Source organism: Muntiacus reevesi, chromosome 7, assembly GCF_963930625.1.
Source record: "Muntiacus reevesi chromosome 7, mMunRee1.1, whole genome shotgun sequence".
NCBI classification, from domain to species: Eukaryota; Metazoa; Chordata; class Mammalia; order Artiodactyla; family Cervidae; genus Muntiacus; species Muntiacus reevesi.
Window position 1 is genome coordinate 49,837,946 of NC_089255.1, and position 21,395 is coordinate 49,859,340.

The 21,395-nt window shown below is 39.0% G+C and overlaps 1 protein-coding gene across 1 annotated transcript in view; it reads left to right on the top strand.

Moving 5' to 3' along the window:
• Positions 1-271: 271 nt before the first annotated feature.
• ADAM10 (ADAM metallopeptidase domain 10) overlaps positions 272-21,395 on the top strand; it is a 141,768-nt gene continuing 120,644 nt past the window's right edge. Inside the window, exon 1 of the mRNA XM_065940213.1 lies at positions 272-588. Within this exon, the coding sequence (XP_065796285.1) occupies positions 534-588 (55 nt within the window). The 5' untranslated portion in view covers positions 272-533. The remainder of the gene's footprint in view (positions 589-21,395) is intronic.

The window sequence follows — 21,395 nt, forward strand, 5'->3', positions numbered from 1 at the left end:
TCCGCAGAGTTGCGCTCCAGTCCGGAGGCGGAACCCCAGGAAACCCCGCCTCCCAAGCCCAATCCCAGCTCTCCGCCGGCGGACAGGAAGCGGCGGCGGGCCTAGCAGCCCGGGAACCGGCCCCAGTGCGCATGCGCGCGCCCCTGGGGCGCCTGGGGGAGGGGGAGGGGCGGGAGGAAGGGGTGCGGCTCCGCCTGCCCGTTGGGCGCCGGCTGGTCACGTGGTAAGGAAGGAGGCGGAGGTCCCGGGCTCGGGGGAGGGAGGTAGAGAAGAGGGAAGGAGCGAGGGAAGGAAAGCGGGGAAGGGAGGAAGGAAACGAACGAGGGGGAGGGAGGTCCCTGTTTTGGAGGTGCTGGGAGCTTTGCCGGCCCCTGAAGTGGGGCGAGAGGGAGGTGTTTCGCCGTTTCTCCTGCCCGGGGAGGTCCCGGCTTCCCGTGTAGGCTCCGGACCAAGCCCCTTCAGCTTCTCCCTCCGGTTCGATGTGCTGCTGTTAACCCGTGAGGAGGCGGCAGCGGCGGCGGCGGCAGCGGAAGATGGTGTTGCTGAGAGTGTTATTTCTGCTCCTCTCCTGGGTTCCGGGGCTGGGAGGTGAGGCACGACCCCCGGTGCCGGGGGCGCCGTGAGCTCGGCGGACCGCGCGGCGGCAGCGGCGGCCGGGCCGAGCGGAGCCCAGTCGCGCCGTGCGGCGGGTGCGTCAGTCAGCCCGGCCGGCCGGCGGCGCCACTCAGGCGCGTAGTGCTCCCCACTCCCTATTGTCCCCCGCGCCCCGACCGCGTTCCCTTCCGTGGCGGGCCGAGGACGCTCTGAATCTCCGGCGAGGCCTTTCCCGCCCCCTGCCGCCCCAGCAGCAGGGGAGGCTGGGGTCGCTTGCCAGAGAAGCAAAGTCGGGAGATCCGGTGGCCAAGCGAGAGCCGTGGGGCTCAGGCTGGTGGCACCATCACTCCAGCGGGCTTGCCGGGCGACGGGGCGGGCAGCTGCCACGGGGTGGGTGATCTTTGCCAGTCTGGTCCAGCCCTCACCCTCCTTACCCTTTTGCCCCAGCCCCTGCCCGTGGCGAATTCCGGAGTCCCCTCCGCCGCGAAGAATCACCGCGCAGGCTCGTGGGAAGTTGCGATTGTATTGTTCTTTACCGGGCGCGGCGATCCAGACCGACCCGGTTCTGTGGAGGGGTCGCCCGAGGAGGTGTAATAGTGGTCTGCTGGTCTGAGCCGGGCGGCTATGCTCTCCAGAGTGCCCCGCCTCTGTCCGACTGTTCCGAGAAGATTAGCAGGAGGGTGTGTTTCTGCTCTGTGAAAACATTCTGTTGCCCAGGGGAAAGGGTTTCGTGGAGAGAAAGCTAAGTCGTTTCGGGATGTTCTTTGGTCTGTAGGCTGCTTTGCGTCTTTTAGAGGGACGGTCCCTCGTGACCTAACTTGGAAGAGTTTTCTTGAACCCTCAGGTGGAATAGACAGATAGTGTAATTAATGGATTGTCAAAACAGTGGCAACCCTCCACCACCCCACCTCCCCACGTTGGAGTTAAAGTGTGCTAAAGCGTATAATTTCTTGATGACTCCGATTTTGAAGACTTTTTTTGTTTCCAGTGTAACCCAAGACCAACTGCATCATTTTATTCTTGTGTGAAGTGCTTTATTTTTGGTTAACTTTTTCACTTCCCACCGTAGTAAACTTAAAGACTTTAAAGTATGTTTAAAAGAATTAGATTGGAATTTTTTCGGAATGTTTTGGATGAGTGTAGATTCATTTGATAATTTAGAATATGTCTGAATATTTCATGTAGTGGATTGTTTTTGTTCTTTTCTCTGATTTAGGACTGCATAGCTTAGCATATTTCTGCTCCGTCTTTTACTTAGTCTGAGGATACTTTGTAGGTAGACTTCTGTTGCAGTTTGTAGTGTTGATTTTCTAAAGAAACATTTAAGATTAGGAGCTTCTAGTAGATGTTTAGTTTGAAATATCTATGCTGGATAACCTCTATAAGGGCCTTTGTTTTTACATTTGTATTTATGTTCTAAATGTGACTTCCAGCAAATTTCTGTTTTCACTTTTTGTTAGATGCTGATTTCTATGAGGTAGTAAAAAGTAAGGCATCCACATGAGGCAGTTTAAACTACTGATTAGTAGTATGTAAAATGTCCTTTGTTTTTAAAGAGTTAAACAGTAAGAATAGACACTGGTCTATTCTGATGGTTGAAGAAAAAGTATAAATTGACAGCGTAATCTTTGCGGGCTAAGACCCTTTTTAAAACAAAGATTTTCTAAATTCAGAACTCTGGAGTCATTTATAAAGTATCATTTTTCATTAAACATTGGTTAAAAGGCTGCTTACTTTTTGATGTTTGTTTTAAGCAGATTTTTTTTTCAAAAAGCCACTGAGAAATCTTTAATTTCAAAATTAACAGCAAGATTGTAGTTTTGGGGTACCTGGAGATATTTGTAATGTATTTTTATCCACACATCTGAGATATTTATGGTCGTTTGTAAGAAGTTTATCTAAGGATGATATGAGAATAGAATGCATTCAGACTCTCCTATGAGGGAATGAATATACGTTTGTGTAGATTAGGACAAGCTATAGTGGAAATGTGGATTTAACTTTAAGTCGTTTTAGATACTTAATAATCGTTTTTAGTTGCTTCCGCTTTGTGATTTGTCAGTCCTGTTTTGCATTAGTTTTTTCTCGCTCTTAATGGTGGGAAGCTAGAAAAGAGAATGTGTTTAGAATCTTGAAACTAAACTTTCCCAGTGCTGTCCATTTCTCACACATGTCCACCCTGTGTTCTATTTGTAGGAAGATGCACGACTGAGCGACTGAACTGACTGACTGACTGACCATGAATTTTCTAGAGCTTAGCGTCTGTATAGACATGTACTCAAATATATGAATAAAATGCTTTATTATATGCAACCACATTAGAAATTTACTAGAACTATTCTGATTATATATAGCCCAAATAATTTTTATGTATATGTGAATTGTACTTTTTAACACAAATATATTGGTGAGTTGATGTTTTTTCTTTCTCTTTAAAAAAATTGGTGTGTTTGAGAGGTCCAAAGGTATTTCAGCTGTAGCAGTAAATTCAATTCCCTGTTTTTGTTTAATGAAATCATACTTTAAATGAACTCTTAGAGTATGATTTTTTTTTTTTTTTTTGACTGTGCTGTCTGGGCTTGTGGGGATTTTAGTTTCCCAACCACGGATCAAATCCAGGCTGAGAACATGGAGTCCTAACCACTGGACAACCAGGGAATTCCTGACATGTTTCTTATATTAAAAAGTCTGGTGTAGATGCTTTGCTTTGTTGCATGCTTCTTAAAGAAATAAGTTTTCTGGAAGTTGGGCCAAAAGTATGAAAAGTATCAAAGTTTAAGCTTAAATTATTTCTCACTTCTACCTGCAAGTCAGAGTCTATGAATTTAATAAAGTGGACAGACTTTTGGTCTTTATCTTTAAGGAGCTGTGACTCTTCATCTTTTTAATCTTGAGATTGATAGTCCAGCTAACTGTACTATCTTGAGAAGACCCATTTCAAGCCATTAGTTAGCAGTATCTTTTTTGTGTGTGTAAGGACCTCTTTGAGTAGCAGAGAACTGGGCATGGTAAGCACCCCTCTTTTTTGCTCTCATTTTTATAACTTGTTTAACATCTTCCAGGGTGTTTATTATCTAATATTTTTTAAATTATCTTACAGAATTGCAGGGTGGAGCAGGGAGAGTAAGGGACATTTTTGTAATGTCTGCTGTATTTCTGATACTATGTTAGAAGTTTCACTTTCCAACTTGTATGAGAGAGTGGTGACTTTCTATATTTGAAGAAACAGGCTTGAAGAAATATTTTTTCTGACATTGTCCACCTGCTCAGTGGTGAATTAGACAGTCAAACCCAAGCCAGTTTGACCTAAACCTGAACTTTTTACCTATTGCCCCCTCATGCCTTTTTGAAAGCAGTTTTCACACGTTAGTTCAACGGTGTTCTCTAGACTGAATCACCTTAGAGGTGTGTTTTGTTTGATTTGCAGTGTCTTTAAGTTTTAACTACTGATGAACTTTGAAAAATTGGGAAACTTCTTTTAAAAACTTCTTCTTCTTTTTGGTTAAAATTTACTGACTGTGCTGGGTCTTAATTGCGGCGTGTGGGATCCTTAGTTGCAGCATATGGGATCTAGTTCCCTGACCAGGGAGCGAACCCAGGCTTCCTGCACTGGGACATGGAGTCTTAGCCTCTGGACAACCAGGGAAGACCCAAATTGGGAAATTTCTGAGTGAAGTTTATGGATTTTTGTATTTTGGGAGGAAGGCTTGAAAATCCTGTTAACTGCTCACAAATATTACTATTGTCTGGAGCAGAGCAGTAGCTGTTCCCCTCGTTAAACTGGGCTTGGGAAACAGCGTGATTCCCCTCAATCTGGCTGACTGTATGTATGCTTAGCCTGCTGCACTCATTTTTGTTACTCGCCTCAGTCCTTGTAGGTATGTTATTTGCATCTTTGCTTCAGTTTCATCTTGCAAACATGACAGCAACATTTATTTATTTGGTTGTGCTGTGTGAAATGTGGGATCTTAGTTCCCCAACCAGGGATCAAACCCATGCCCCTTGTAGTCCCGACAGCAACCTTAAGATTATTTCTTTTGGATTGAGACCTCTTATTCAACTTTTATTATATTGTTTATAATATTGATTTTTCTATGGTCCTAGAAATTTGTTAATAAAAACTGTGGCATACACAATACTTTTTATCTGGCATTAGGGTGTTAGATATTCTACAAAATTCTTATGTTCATAATAGTAACAATTTGAAGGTCTTAAATAATGATAGTTACAATTTTTCCACATCTCTTTATCTCAGTGAGGAAATAAGAAACCATTTCTTTTTCTGCTGGAATGGGACTCAGAAAAAAATTGGTTGAGAGTCCTGTAGATAACTTAGATGTTCTTTCTTTTAAGAGTTGGTTATAAATATAAACTCTGTTTTTGAAATTGAGAAAATGAAATTGAGTAATAAATTCAAGAATAAACTCCATTTTTTTTTTAAACTTTGTTGAGAGATCACAAGTTTGGCCTTAAGACTATGTCCTGAATGACAAGTCTCTGGTACCAGGCTTTTTAAATATTTTGTGTTTTTGATGAAAGTTTTTATAAAATGATAAAGTTTTATAAAGTTTTTATAAAACACATTTACTGTGCCCCTTTTAAAGGGGCTGAATTTAATCTTTTCTTAAATGATTGAGATTTAGTATAAGAATAGCTTACTGTTTTGGGCTAAACTTAGTTTGGTTGTCAATTTTTTTACAAGGGAAAGGGAGCAACGTTAAGGATAAATGGAATAATCCTACCATTTAGAGTCTTATGAAGGTAGTAACACTGCCACATAGCAGTGTGAAGGCTTTGCCTTAGGACTAGTGGGGGCTATTCTGTCCTAGCGAGGTTGCAGAAACAGCAGTACTGAGAACAGTTCTCAGGGAGTGTAGAGTCCCTTTGATACTGGGTGATTCCATTCTAAAGCTACTATAGTTCCAACTGAACAATGTGAGAACATGTACAATAAGAACATTGTTGTTTAGTCATCAGTGTTTATTGTATGTCTGTGGCTAGTAGGAGTCATGAAGGCACAGTCTTGAGTGAGAGGAGAGGTAAAAAGCATTGAACTTGCCAGAGTAGACATAAATGTCAAGGTATAAAAATAAGAGTTCCAATTATGTACTGTAGTTGAAATGAGAATTTATTAAGCTGGAGGGACATCAACCAGTTGAAGAGAGCTTTTTGAGATAGAAGAAAATATCATAAGGTGTAGTAAGATAACATGTAGGTTTACTTGCCTAGAATGGAGAGTTTACGGCAGGAAATAAGGAGAAATGCTAACTTGAGCCATGATGACTGGAACTCTCATTTTTCATATAATAGGCTATGATAACTATGGGATATTGTGGACTTTTAGTTGGTTGAGCAGTTGGGAATTTGGTTGGTTGAGTCAACCAGTATTGTGGAATTTTGGTTAGTTGAGCCAACAAAGGTCTGTTGAGTCAAAGCTATGGTTTTTCCAGTAGTCATGTATGGATATGAGAGTTGGACTATAAAGAAAGCTGAGTGCTGAAGAATTGATGCTTTTGAACTGTGGTGTTGGGAGAAGACTCTTGAGAGTCCCTTGTACTGCAGGGAGATCCAACCAGTCAATTATAAAGGAAATCAGTCCTGAATGTTCATTGGAAGGACTGATGCTGAAGCTGAAACTCCAATACTTTGGCCACCTGATGGGAAGAACTGACTCACTGGAAAAGACCCTGATGCTGGGAAAGATTGAAGGCAGGAGGAGAAGGGGATGACAGAAGATGAGATGGTTGGAAGGTACCACCAACTCCATGGACATGAGTTTGTGCAAGCTCCGAGAGTCTTGGTGATGGACAGGGAAGCCTGGGGTGCTGCAGTCCATGGAGTCGCAAAGGGTAGAACACCAATGAGGGACTGAACTGAACTGAGCAGTTGGGATATGATACAATAAGGAATAAGTTAGCTACTTGATGAACTGGGTAATTGAGTCCTGGATTGGGGTAGTGATTGTAGAAATAAACAAAAGTACACAAGAAATCATATGGAAGAATAACTGGTAAAACTTGTCAGATGTTTAATGCAAAGATACCACAATTTATTGAGGGCTCACTCTGTGTTGAATTTGGACCTTAGAGGCTGTTGTATTGGAGAGAGAGTAGTTTTATAAAGCTTTGAGGACCTCAGACTTTGTAATTGAAAGTGTCTAAGATTTTGAATCTAGATTGAAGGTTCAAAGTTGGAATGTGTGTTAAGAGTTGAATTTTATCTGACTTGTATGCTAATACTTTTGTTGCTAAGTCGCTTCAGTTGTATCTGACTCTTTGAGACCCAATGGACTGTAGCCCACCAGGCTCCTGTATCCATGGGATTCTCCAGGCAAGAATACTGGCACGTGTTGTCATTTCCTTCTCCAGGGGATCTTCCCAGCCCAAGGATGGAGCCTCCGTCTTTTGCGGCTCCGGCATTGCAGGTGGATTCTTTACTACTGAGCTGCAAGGGAAGCAGTACTTTTGTTGAATGTTAGCTAAAACTTTGCACAGTCCTTCAACAGTTTGTGGCTAGTCATTTAGGAAGCAGTCTTCCCTGGTGGCACAGTGGTAAAGAATCTGCCTGCAGTGCAGGAGATGTGGGCTTGATCACTGGTTTGGAAAGATCCCCTGGAGAGGGAAATGGCATTCCTTCTCTGCATTCATTCCATTATTCTGGTCTGAGAAATCCTGTGACCAGAGGAGCCTGGCGGACTACAGTCCTTGGGGTCACAAGAGTAGGACATGACTTAGCAACTAAAACAAAAGCAAAAACTTAAGGAAGCATTGTTCCTGATAGTTGAGAGATAGAAGTTTGGTGAATTTGAGGTGGAGGGGATAGGTTAGATTTAAAGATACATAAATTGGAATTAGACTCTTCAGTTCAAGAATATGCTTGATACTTTTGGTTATATGTGAATTGTGAAATTCCTATTTCAGACACAAATTGGGGAAAATAATGTGATTTCTGCACTTGAGCCAAGTGTACAAATATGATTTGTGGAGTAGAATTTTCTTTCCATTTATCTTTGTTTGCATTAATGATTGAAAGGGATATGCACACACACACACACACACATATATTTAACAGCTTTGAACTTTGGATTTAGTTTTCAAAAGAATACAGATAGGATCCTATACTTTTTAATTTGCTTCTTTTCCTAAGAATTAAGTGGGATAAATTTGTAAAATTGCTGAAGAGATTGTAAAGTGCTGTGCAAAATTATTAAAAATATGTTCTTTCCAAGCCTAATTTCATTTGGAATCTATTAGTTACAGAATATAGTTAAATAAATGTATTTATAGAAGTTGAAATACTAGAACATCATTACCACACATTAAGAAATAGAATTTAAGAAATCCTCAATTTCCTCTTGAACACAATTCTGTCACTTAATCATTGAATCTTTTAAAATGTCTGTTGTGAACTTACATCATAGTATTTATGATGTAAATACTATGAAAAATATTTGAAAAATTTTCAAATTTTGAAAAATTAATGTGTAGTTACAATGTATATGCAAAGCAGACATAAAAATATCTGTAAGTCTAGAGATAGATTTGGTTGTCACAACTTGAGGGATGCTTACTAGTATCTATCTTATGGGTAGAGGCCAGAGATACTGTGAAACATCTAAACAATTCATAGGACAGCTACACCCCCCACCCCCACCCCGCCCAACACAGAATTATCTGGCCAAAGTGTCAGAAGGACTGAGGTTGAGAAACCCTGCTCTGTCTAGCACGAGTTTTCCACCATTGTCATCATCCTTTTTTGTTGTTGTTTCTGATAGCTTGCTGTCTTAATTGATTACAAGTCACTTAAGCATCCCATACTCTTAGCCTGTTGAAGCCTTCATCTTGGAGTGCTCTGTGCACTGCAGTTAGAAAATTTTTTTTCCCAGTATTGCCCATTCTTCCTTCAGCTTTGAGTTTATATTTGATTCAGTTAATTTATAAGAGTGATTAAATGACTGATAGCCCATAAGGATTATCTGAAAACCAAACCAGTTTCTTGTTAACCTAGAAAAGCCATGGATTAGCTGGATTTTAGTTTCTGTGGTGAAAGATAACTTTGACCAGCAGTTTACTCTGCAAATCTCTCTTCAGAATTAGTTCTACTCAGCTTTACCTTTTCACAATTTATTTTCTTTAGAATTTTAACTCATAGTAAGTCCTCAAAGACCTTTATGTCTTTTTCATAACTCCATCCTTCCCTGCCATTTTTGTCATTGGTAACATCTTTGGCTGAATTGTTTTATTTACACATCAGATTTCCTGGAAGGAGGCAGAGGCAGATGGTTTGGGGTATAATATGGGGGAAGGGCGAGGTAATGAGAGTAGATTTAGGATAAGGTGCGAAGTGTGGGGTAGATGTGTGTCAACATGGGGTGATAGCTGGAGCCATTTTGTGTGTGTGTGTGTGTGTGTGTGTGTGTGTGTGTGTGTGTGTGTGTGTGTGTGTGTGTGTGTGTGTACGCGCATGCGCACGTGCGATCATAGTCCCTTGTCTGTACTTATGTTTGCACTTGACGGTGTAAAGGTGTTTCAAATCCTCATAGAAATCTAAATTATGTACATGTTTCCACTTTTGGAATTTTAAGTTGTATTTCATAAGTGGTTGAAATTTAATACATTTGTTAGGTTTTAGCTATTGATATTTCATATTTTGTGGTTGATTTACTTTAAAATTTATAGTTTATAATTTCACTTTGAGCCAGCTAGCTTTACTATTTTTAATTCTTAAGAGACCAGCTTATCTGAAAAAGTGGGTATATTGTAATACGCTTACAATTCAGACATACTCTCCTGTCTTGAGCTTTCACTTGTAACTGTTAGGGATGGATATTTATAGAAAATGATTTGACTGGTTTCTAATGAAGAAACAGGTACTGTGGCTTAAGTTTGAAGTCACATTGTAGAAGTAACTTTTCTAAGACTGTAGTAAAGAAACTTAAGTTTATTTCTGAAATAGAGGACGTTATAGTTCTTGAAGTCTACCTTTGTCATGCAAGAGAACAGCTTGTTAATGGTATTTAGTGCTTCAAGATCAGAGTGATTATATATCAAGTCTAAGAAGCATTGGTCAACGTAGTGTGATGCCTAAGACACAGCTGATGACTCAAGTTCCTTAGGAAGGAAGCACACTTGATAGTTGGGGAAAAATGCTCTTGGTGCCTAATTTTAAAATTACACAAATGAAAAGTCTGTAGAAAACAACTTGATTACAAGTAATTTTTCTGATGAATGGAAGTGTGCCAGCCTTAGCTTATTCTTACACATCCTCTCATTTATTGTAATTGAGTTTTTCTGTAAATAGGGAGATGTGTAATGTCAAAAGATTTTTACAGATTTTCTTCCTCCATTCTTAGCATTGTCATCTTTGTTTGATAAAAATAGGAAAAAAATTATTTCCTTATATAATATTGCTACCCCACACAAAGATGATACCCACCATCTGTAAGATATACTCTGATTATTTTTTCCTTCTGACGTTGAAATTTTCATTCTCTTTTTCTTTTTCCCCCTATTCTTATATTTAATTTGATGAGAACAGAAGATTGTAGGTTTTGGACTCAGGAGTTGGGAAGGAAGCTTTTGTTTGCAAAGCATTCCTGCCTACGTGTGGAATAAGGAAAATAATCATTGTGGTTAGTGTTTATGGTGTACTTATTTTATTCTAGGTATGATTTTAGGGAATTTTTTGTATTAACTCAGTCTTCACAACATTGACATAAGATTCTGTTGTTCTTTTTTTTTTTTTTTTTTTTTTGATTCTGTTGTTCTTATTTCAGAAAAGAGGTAACAGGATCAGGGAGGGTAACCTATTCAAGGTCACAAAGCCCTATAACTACTAATTGTGGAAGCCAGGGCTTGAATATAGTCAGTCTGGCTCCAGAATTCATACTCTCAGAAACCTTACTGCCTCTAAAAAACACATACTTTAAAAAGTATAATTTTTTAAAAGGGTTATAAAATATATAAAAAGTATATAAAATATATAAATATATATGTATTATATATATTAATTTTTAATATAAGAATAAAAAGTAATATAAGAGGTATAATGAGGTTGTTAGATTTTGCCTTTGTATGAAGATTTTTTTTTTTGGTATGAAGATTGGTTACCATCAGCGCATAACTCAGGCTCTTTATGCTTAGTATTTGAGTCATTTGATTTTTGGTCAGTCAAGTTCTTTTAAAGTTTTTTTTTTTTGACATTAAAAAATATTTACAATTAAGATGAGAGAAGCGCCTCAGAGAACATTTTATGCACAGTACCATTTCAGTTTTGTCACAGATAAATTTATATATGTATTCCTATTTTAAGAGGTTGAGGACAGATAGTAAATCTGGATGATGAGGTATAGGTTATATCTTTTTTTGTTTTTAACTTTTTTGGAAATACTATATTTCTTTTTATTTATTTAGTTTTGGTTGCTCTGGGTCTTTGTTGCTGTATGTGGGCTTTCTCTAGTTACAGAGAGCAGGGGACTACTCTCTAGTTGTGTTGGCACTGGCTTCTCATTGTGGATTCTCTTGTTGCGGAGTACAGGTTCAAGGTGCATGGTGTTCGGTAGTTGCAGCATGCAGGCTCAGTGGTTGCGACTTGCTGGCTCTTGGGCACCCGAGCTTCCCTAGTTGTGGCACAGTGGCTTATTAGCTGTTGCTTGTGGGCCCTAGAATGTAGTTGTAATGCATGGACTAGTTGCTCTGAGGCATGTGAAATCTCCCTGGACCAGTGATTGAACCTATATGCCCTGCATTGGCAGGCAGACTCTTATCTACTGCACCATCAAGGAAGTCCCCATCTTTTACAGAAGTATCTATTACAAAACTTTGGTGATACAGAGAAAAACATTTTTTAAAGTCGAATTACCTTTAGTAAATACCAATATCCTGGTGACTTTGAAAACACGTATAGGAAATAAAATACTGTTCTCTGTAAAAAGGAAACAAGGTCCTTGAGCTCTCCAGTGTGGTAAGGAGACCAAGTTAGTTTTTTTCTACTTTGAACCTACTGGTCATTTTTTCTGCCATTTGTGTATGTAGGTAGTTTTTTGGTGTTGCTTTTTACTTTTTACCCAGTTTTTCTTGAAACTTAGTTATATGTTTTCTCCATCTTACAGGTCCAGTCGCATTATTCTTCTACCAGTTTTACACATAGGCATTTGCTTGATATACTGCTAATTTCCCTCTAACTTTTTGTCTTAAAAACGTGTGCTTTCTGAAGGGTTGGAAGTATTTATAGGCCAGCTAACATTAAGATTATTAATGATTATCTTTTGCCACGTTGCTTTACCACTCTTAATATATACATTCTTTTTTTTTTTTGTTCTGAACCCCTAAAGTAAGTTGGTGCCCTTAAATACTTCAGTATGCATCTAATAAGGTTGAGGACATTACCCTTAAATAGCTGAGAAAATTGTTTTCTATTTTTTTAAGTGTTCAAATTTCCCATGGAGGTTGTAGTTACTAGGTACCAAGGAATTGTAATATGTGCTTTGTGAAGGCCAGATTTCTGGCAGCCACAGCTAAGGACTAGAAAGTAAAACAGTGTTAGTCTCCTTTTCTATTTAGTAAAAAAAAAAAACAGTTAACAGTAGAGAAAGGAGACATTGACAGAATAACTGCACTTCAGGATGGGGCTATTATGTAGAAACAATTGTACAATAATGTAATAGCCTAGAGGTTATCACATTGTTATGACCTCTTAGGCTAAAGATGTTAATAAGGAGAAATGTGGCTCAAGAAGATGTTAGAGGGGGGAAAATTCAGTATTGGTTCAAAAGGAAAGGTATTTGGCACCTAGATAAACTTCAGTTGTTTAGAAATTTTCCTCAGTGGAACCTTTCATTTTCCTTTGATGTTAGATTACAAACATCTTACTGTACTCTAGGTTTGATGTCTGGTAACAGATTTGTTTCTCCACTGTTAATAACTTTACATGATGAGAACATCTTCAGTGAGTATTCCATTTATCAGAAGGGAGAAAAGGAGTTAAAGATTGCCATTCATTGAGTCCTTCCTTTTACCTTCGCTCATTCATGTTGCCCTGCTTCGGTGATATTTCAGAGTGATAAAAGAACCTCTAGTTCCGTATTCATGGACAACTGAACATTAGTATTTTTTTTCATTGTTTGTCGTCATTTTGTTTTTTTACTCCTAGACTTGTAGGCTGTGATTCCTTTTGTACAAATCTATTTCATGTAAATAAAGGATATAAAATAGAGGAAGAATAGTATTGTCTTTTATGGGCCACAAATCACATATTAATTTAAATGGCAATAGACTTTTGGAAGAAGTAGTTCCTGTGCTGGTACTTACTGGTTGTGTTAAATAACCACTGGAGGAGGAAAATGGCAACCCAGTCCAGTATTCTTGTCTGAAAAATCCCATGGACAGAGGATCTTGGTGAACTACAATCCATGGGGTCACAGAGAGTCAGACACGACTGAGCGCTAAGCACAGCAGCACACTGCGTGGTGGTGACCCTCACATCTGAGTCTCTAGCCCAGGACTCTCCCCTGAATTCTGGACTCCAGTATCCCAGCTAGTCTCCAGTTAGATGTCTGGTGGGCCTCTGGAGTTAGACATGTCTGAAATCAGACCTCTGATTCCTCTTACCCAGTCTTTTTTTCTTGTAGTATTTCCCATCTCAGTAGGTGGGAGCTCTGTTCTTCAGTTGCTAAGGCCAAAAACGGAGTTATCCTTGATTCATTGTTTTCTGTTACACCCTGCTTGCAATCCTGTCAGTTCCTCCTTTAAAGTATATGCAGATTTTGACAACTTCTTATTAGCTCCACTACTACTGCCCTGATTGATATAAGTAAACATCCATTTCACTTTAATTACTGTAAAACCTGCTAACTCTTCTTCCTGTTCTCTTGTTCTCTCAGCATAGCAGTCTTTGTGATCCTGTTCAGAAGCTACTTTGGCCAAAACCATCCATTGGTACTTTGTACACTTTAAAATGGTTAAAATGGTGAGTTTTATGTTATGTGAATTGTACCTCAACAAAAAATAGCAAGATTGAAAAAAAAAAACAACTCCATCCAGTGGCTTATTATTTAGTCCGTATAGTGGCTCTTAAGGCCCCTACATCATGTACATGTATGCTTATCCTGCCCCAGTGCTTCCCCATTGTTTATTTCTGCACCTACCACACAGAGCTCTTAAGAAAAATGCCAAGCTTACTCCTGTCTCAGGGATTTTGCACTTGCCAGTCCTCTTACATGGACCAGTTTTCCCCCTAGATTGCTATAGTGTCAACCCTATTTCTTTTCTATTTTTTTAAAAAGTTATTTATTTTTAATTGAAGGAGAATTGCTTTACAACATTGTATTAGTTTCTGCCATACATCAGCACAAATCAGCTGTAGATATACATTTGTCCCCTTTTTATTTTTTAAGTGAAAAAAAGTTACATGGTGGTGAAATACACATAAAATCTACCAGCTTAACCATTTTTAACTGTTCAGTAGTGTTTAAGTACATTCACATTGTTATGCTTTGCTCTCTTTCTGTTGTGTTTCTGCAGATATTATGAAGTCTTCTGATTACCTCATATAAAAATACAAACCCTTACTTGGCATTCTCTATCCACTCACCCTGTGATAACAGTCTTAGAGCCGTCTGATGTTACTTACTTGTTCACAGGGAACCCTTTTTGATATCCCGTGACAAACCATAATGGAAAATAATGTGAAAAGATAGATATATAACAGTCATTTTGCTGTACAGAACAAATTAACACAACATTGTAAATCAAATATACTTCAATAAAATGAGAAAAATTTATAAACCAAGTGAAATTATTACTTGTTATACTGTCTGCTGTCCTTCTCTAGGATAAAGTTTCATAAGGTCAGTAACTTTGTTTTGTTCACGTCTGTATTCCCAGCATCTAAAAACAGTGCCCTTGTAGTATACAGTGCAGATAGTAAGTGCCCAATATATATGTGTTGAGTGAATAAATGAATGTTTACTGAACTAAATAATTTCATTTTTTTAATGAACTACATAAGAATTCCAAGTTTCTGTCTGGGAAAAAAAAAACTTCCAAAGCTTATAATTAATCTTTTTACTTTAATTGACTTTAAAATGGAATGAAAATACCATTTTTGTTATTTTATTGGTTTTGCTGATTATTTTTATATGCCCAGTTAATTAAAGGAATTAGTAGATTGAATGGGTTATATTTTCTTTGTAAAAACCAAATTGCTTTTTCACAACTACTCTGTGTTTCTGTTAATATTTAAAAATATTATTAAAACACTTGGCACTTGTCATTCACTGCAAAAATTATCCTAAAAGGGGAAATGTAGAATGTCTTCATGGTTATCTGATTTTACTCAATAAAACTTGTAAACTTTGTTATGTTACTAAGATGAAACTTTAAAAACACCCTTTTCATTTTAGGGTAAGTTTAGAGTCACAGAATATTAGAGCAAGATGGAAGTTTTGTAGTCTTGGGTTGCTTACTTAACCTCTTTGTGCCTCATTTTAAGATTAATTATACTTCCCCTACAGAGTTGTTATGAAGGTGAAATGAGATAATATATGTTCATTGGTTAATTTAGCCATTATTTACTGAATTCTTACCTATTACGTACTGTCAGTTCAGTTGCTCAGTCGTGTCCAACTCTTTGTGACTCCATGAATGGCAGCACGCCAGGCTTCCCTGTCCATCACCAACTCCCAGAGTCTACCCAAACCCATGTTCATCGAGTTGGTGATGCCATCCAACCGTCTCATCCTCTGTCATCCTCTTCTCCTCCTGTCCCCAATCCTTCCCAGCATTAAGGTCTTTTCCAATGAGTCAACTCTTTGCATGAGGTGGCCAAAGTATTGGAGTTTCAGCTTCAACATCAGTCCTTTCAATGAACACCCAGGACTGATCTCCTTTAGGATGGACTGGTTTGATCTCCTTGCAGTCCAAGGGAGTCTCAAGAGTCTTCTCCAACACCACAGTTCAAAAGCATCAATTTTTTGGTGCTCTGCTTTCTTCACCGTCCAACTCTAACATCCATACATGACCACTGGAAAAACAATAGCCTTGACTAGACGGACCTTTGTTGGCAAAGTAATGTGTCTGCTTTTTAATATGCTATCTAGGTTGGTCATAACTTCCCTTCCAAGGAGCAAGCATCTTTTAATTTCATGGCTGCACTCTCCATCTGCAGTGATTTTGGAGCCCAAGAAAATAAAGTCTTTCACTGTTTCCACTGTTTCCCCATCTATTTCCCATGAAGTGATGGGACCAGATTCCATGATCTTAGTTTTCTGAATGTTGAGCTTTAAGCCAACTTTTTCACTCTCCTCCTTCACTTTTCTCAGGAGGCTTTTTAGTTCTTCACTTTCTGCCATAAGAGTGGTGTCATCTGCATATCTGACGTTTTTGATATTTCTTCCGGCAACCTTGATTCCAGCTTGTGCTTCTTCCAGCCGAGCGTTTCTCATGATGTACTCTGCATATAAGTTAAATAAGCAGGGTGACAATATGCAACCTTGACGTACTCCTTTTCTTATTGGGAACCAGTCTGTTGTTCCATGTCCAGTTCTAACTATTACTTCCTGACCTGCATACAGGTTTCTCAAGAGACAGTTCGGTGGTCTGGTGTTCCCATCTCTTTCAGAATTTTCCACAGTTTATTGTGATCCACACAGTCAAGGCTTTAGCATAATCAATAGAGCAGAAATAGATGTTTTTCTGGAACTCTCTTGCTTTTTTGATGATCCAGCGGATGTTGGCAATTTGATCTCTGGTTCCTCTGCCTTTTCTAAAACCAGCTTGAGCATCAGGAAGTTCACGGTTCACGTATGGCTGAAGCCTGACTTGGAGAATTTTTTTACTAGTGTGTGAGATGAGTATAATCGTGTGGTAGTTTGAGCATTCTTTAGCATTGCCTTTCTTTGGGACTGAAATGAAAACTGACCTTTTCCAGTCCTGTGGCCACTGCTGAGTTTTCCAAATTTGCTGGCGTATTGAGTGCAGCACTTTCACAGCATCATCTTTCAGGATTTGAAATAGCTCAACTGGAATTCCATCACCTCCACTAGCTTTGTTCATAGTGATGCTTTCTAAGGCCCACTTGACTTCACATTCCAGGATGTCTGGCTCTAGGTGAGTGATCACACCATCGTGATTACCTGGGTCATGAAGATCTTTTTTGTATAGTTCTTCTGTGTATTCTTGCTACCTTTTCCTTAATATCTTTTGCTTCTGTTAGGTCCATACCATTTCTGTCCTTTATCGAGCCCATCTTTGCATGAAATGTTGCCTTGGTATCTCTAATTTTCTGAAGAGATCTCTAGTCTTTCCCATTTTATTGTTTTCCTCTATTTCTTTGCATTGCATTGATCACTGAGGAAGGCTTTTTTTATCTCTCCTTGCTATTCTTTGGAATTCTGCATTCAGATGGGAATATCTTTCCTTTTTTCCTTTGCTTATGGACTGTACATTATTCTTAATCTCTTTATATATATTAGATAATTGAATCCATATAACAACACTTTTAGCTATAGGTATTACTATTTCATCTATTTTACAGGCAAGGGAAATGAGGCACAGAGTTAGGTAACTTGTCCAAGATCACTCAACTAATAAGTGGCATAGTTGGGACTTTAACTCATGGTGTTTAGTTATTAATAAAGATAATGTTTGCTAAACTGTTGAAATACGAAGTAAGACATGCTGACCATGTACTTCTGTGGTTATTGATAAACTTAGTTGCAAAAAGGAATACTGTGTGAAAGTTTGTAAAGTCATGCAAAATAGAGACGAAAGCTGCATGGATAGTTGCAGAGACAAGTATCTGAAATGTATTCATATTGTTGATATAAAATTTGAAAAAAAAAAAAACTCTTTGCAACTCCATGGAATTCTCCAGGCCAGAATACTGGAGTGGGTAGCCTTTCCCTTCTCCGGGGGATCTTCCCAACCCAGGGATTGAACCCAGGTCTCCCTCACTGCAGTTTGATCTTTTACCAGCTGAGCCACAAGGGAAGCCCAAGAATACTGGAGTGGGTAGCCTATCCCTTCTCCAGGGGATCTTCCCGACCCAGGAATTGAACCGGGGTCTCTTGCATTGCAGGTGGATTCTTTACCAACTGAGCTATCAGGGAAGCCCATAAATAAAGATAATTTTTGCTAAACTGCGCTTAACTTTTGAAACATGGAGTAAGATATGTTGACCACATACTTCTGTGGTTATTGATAAACTTAGGTGCAAAAAGGAATGCTGTGTGACACTTTATAAAGTCATGAAAATAGTGATGAAAGCCGCATGGATGATTGCAGAGACAAATACCTGAAATGCACTCATAGCATTGATAGAAGATTTGGAAAAAACACCTAACTAATGAATAGATTTATAATAATTTTATTTTTTAACCGATAGCACTTTGCAAATACTAGACCTATTAGAAATTCTGATACTTCTTGGATGAGTATCATGGGGTCACATTTTCTGTTGGTTGATTTATGGCTCTCTTAGCAGCAAAATACTGGCTGCTCTTTTGATAAATACAAGTGAAAGTGGAAATTTCTGTGAAACGTTGAGTGGCTCCATTAATTCTTACAGCAAACATTTACTGAGCGCCTATTTTCTTCCTTCCTTCTTCTAGATAATGAGGGTACATCATTGAACAGATCAGAGTTCTTGTTCTCATGGAACTTCTGGTGGTAGAGGGATATGTCAGTACAAAATAATATCAGGAAAGATAGAGCAGGATATTAGAATGAGTATGATTGGGACTTACGCTTTTAGATAAGGTAATCAGAGAAAGACTCTGAAGAAATTGTGTAGATACCTGAATGAAATGTGGTAGCCACGATATTGTCTGTGGGGGAAGATATTCCAGGCAGAGGGACGATCAGGAGACGAATGTGACTATAGCTCACAGAGAAAGGGGAGAGTGGTAGAAGATGAGATAAGACTGATACAGAAGTGGAGTAGGGGAATGCTGCTCCTTATAAGGATCACAGTCAACCTTGTGAGCCATGGCTAAGACTTTTTTTATTTTCAAGTTATACATTGAGATGAAGGCTCAATTGAGATGGAACCATGGGTGAGGAGTGGAAGATTTTGAGCAGAAGTGTGACATGATGCAACTTTACTTTTACTTGAACGTTGTTACTCTGACTGCTGTGTGAAAAATAGATTGTAGTGGGGCAGGAGTGGAAGCTAAGGGGCCAAGTATTTGTTAGGATTTCTATCTAGAACCTTTTGAACCTTGCCACATTTTCAGCCTTATGAATTGCACCTCCCTATTTTAGATTCCCCAGCCTTTCATTTGCAGCTGGGACACAGACATGTAAACTAGTCTTCTGAACTAGGCTCCTCTGATCAGAAGCATCACTGGAGACCTGGATTCTGAACTGAGCAGACGGGTATGCCTGCAAAGTTTTGCCAGTAGTGTGCATCTCTCAGACATTATGATAGATTTTTCCTTAACTGTTTTAAGGTTGTGTTTCTGGTACAGACCTGGCATTGGAGAGGCAGGGCAGTATTGGTGTTTTTCACAAGATACTTTTGGAGTAATTATGGTGTGTACTGCTGCTGTTGGGGATACCTGGGTAGTTTTGAGGAAGATAAAAATGGGGAGGGTTCCAGTATTATTGTCAAGTAGTAGAATATTATTTCAAATAATGGAATACTGTATGAGAAGTATGGAAATTGATTAAGATCACAATAGAAAATGTGTTAGTATTTATGGAAATATCTATAGGTTCTGGGTCAGGTTTCCTGTGTAGTATTTACTTGTTGATTTGCAGGGAACACAGAATCTTGGTTCTTATTTGTGTCTGATGTCTCTTGATTCATGATTTCTCTTGGTTCACACTTGGTATTAGAGAAGCAATGATTTTTTTTTCTTTTAAATTAATTTATTTTAATTGGAGGCTAATTACAATATTATGGTTTTTGCTATACATCAACATGAATCAGCCACAGGTTTACATGTGTCCCCCCATCTTGAACCCTTCTCCCACCTCCCTCCCCACCTCATCCCCCTGGGTTGTCCCAGAGCACCGACTTTGAGTGCCCTGGCTTCATGCATCGAATTGGCACTGGCCATTTATTTTACATATGGTAATATACATGTTTCAGTGCTGTTCTCTCAAATCATCCCACCCTTGCCTTCTCTCACAGAGTTCAAAAGTCTGTTCTTTACATCTTTTTTTTTTTTTTTTTTGATTCTTTACATCTTGTGTCTCTTTCACTGTCTTGCATATAGGGTTGTCATTATGTCTTTCTAAATTCCATATGTATGCATTAGTATACTGTATTGGTGTTTCTCTTTCTGACTTATCTGTATAATAGGCTCCAGTTTCATCCACTTCATTAGAACTGAACTCAAATGTGTTCTTTTTTATAGCTGAGTAATATTCCATTGTGTATATGTAACACAGCTTCCTTATCCATTCGTCTACAGATGGACGTCTAGGGTGCTTCTATGTCCTAGCTATTGTGAACAGTGCTTCAGTGAACATTGGGGTACATGTGTCTCTTTCAATTCTGGTTCCTTGGTGTGTATGCCCAGCAGTGGGATTATTGGGTCACTCAGCTGAAAGAACCTGCCTGCAATGTGGGAGACCTTGGTTTGATCCCGGGGTTGGGAAGGTCCCCTGGAGAAGGGAAGGATTACCCACTCCAGTATTCTTGACTGGAGAATTCTATGGACTATACAGTCCATGGGGTCACAAAGAATCAGACACAACTGAGCGACTTTCACTTCCACTTTTCCCTTTTTCATGGTAGTTCTATTTCCAGTTTTTTAACTGTTCTCCATATTGTTCTCCACACTGTTCTCCATAGTGGCTGTACTAGTTTGCAGCCCTGTGAACAGTGTAAGAGGGTTTTCTTTTCTCCACACCCTCTCCAGTATTTATTGTTGGTAGCCTTTTGATGGTAGCCATTCTGACTGGCGTGAGATGGTACCTCATTGTGGTTTTGATTTGCATTTCTCTGATAATGAGTGATGTTGAGCATCTTTTCATGTGTTTATTAGCCATCTGTATGACTTCTTTGGTGAAATGTCTGTTTGATTCTTTGGCCCACGTTTTGATTGGGTCATGTATTTTTCTGGTATTGAGCTGTATGAGCTGCTTGTGTATTTTGGAGATTAATTCTTGTCAGTTGTTTCATTTGCTATTATTTTCTCCCATTATGAAGTCTGCCTTTTCACCTTGCTTATAGTTTCCTTTGTTGTGCAAACGCTTTTAAGTTTAATTAGGTCCCATTTGTTTCATTTTTATTTCTGTTACTCTGGGAGGTGGGTCACAGGATCTTGCTGTGATTTATGTCAGAGAGTGTTCTGCCTGTGTTTTCCTCTAAGAGTTTTATAGTTTCTGGTCTTAAATTTAGGTCTTTAACCCATTTTGAGTTTATTTTTGAGTGTGGTATTAGAAAGTGTTCTAGTTTCATTCTTTTACAGGTGGTTGACTAGTTTTTCCAGCAGCACTTGTTAAAGAGATTGTCTTTTTTCCATTGTATATTTTTGCCTCCTTTGTCAAAAATAAGGTGTCCATAGGTGTGTGGATTTATCTCTGCTCTTTCTATTTTGTTCTATTGACCTATATTTCTGTCTTTGTGCCAGTACCATACTGTCTTGATGACTCTAGCTTTGTAGTATAGTCTTAAGTCAGGCAGATTGATTCCTTCAGTTCCATTCTTCTTTCTCAAGATTGAAGGAATGATTTTTTTTAAAGATATTTATTTATTTGGCTACATTGGGTCTTAGTTGCAGCAAGCAGGATCTTTTATCTTCGTTGCAGGATCTCTGGTTACAGCATGTGGGATCTGGTTCCCTGACCAGG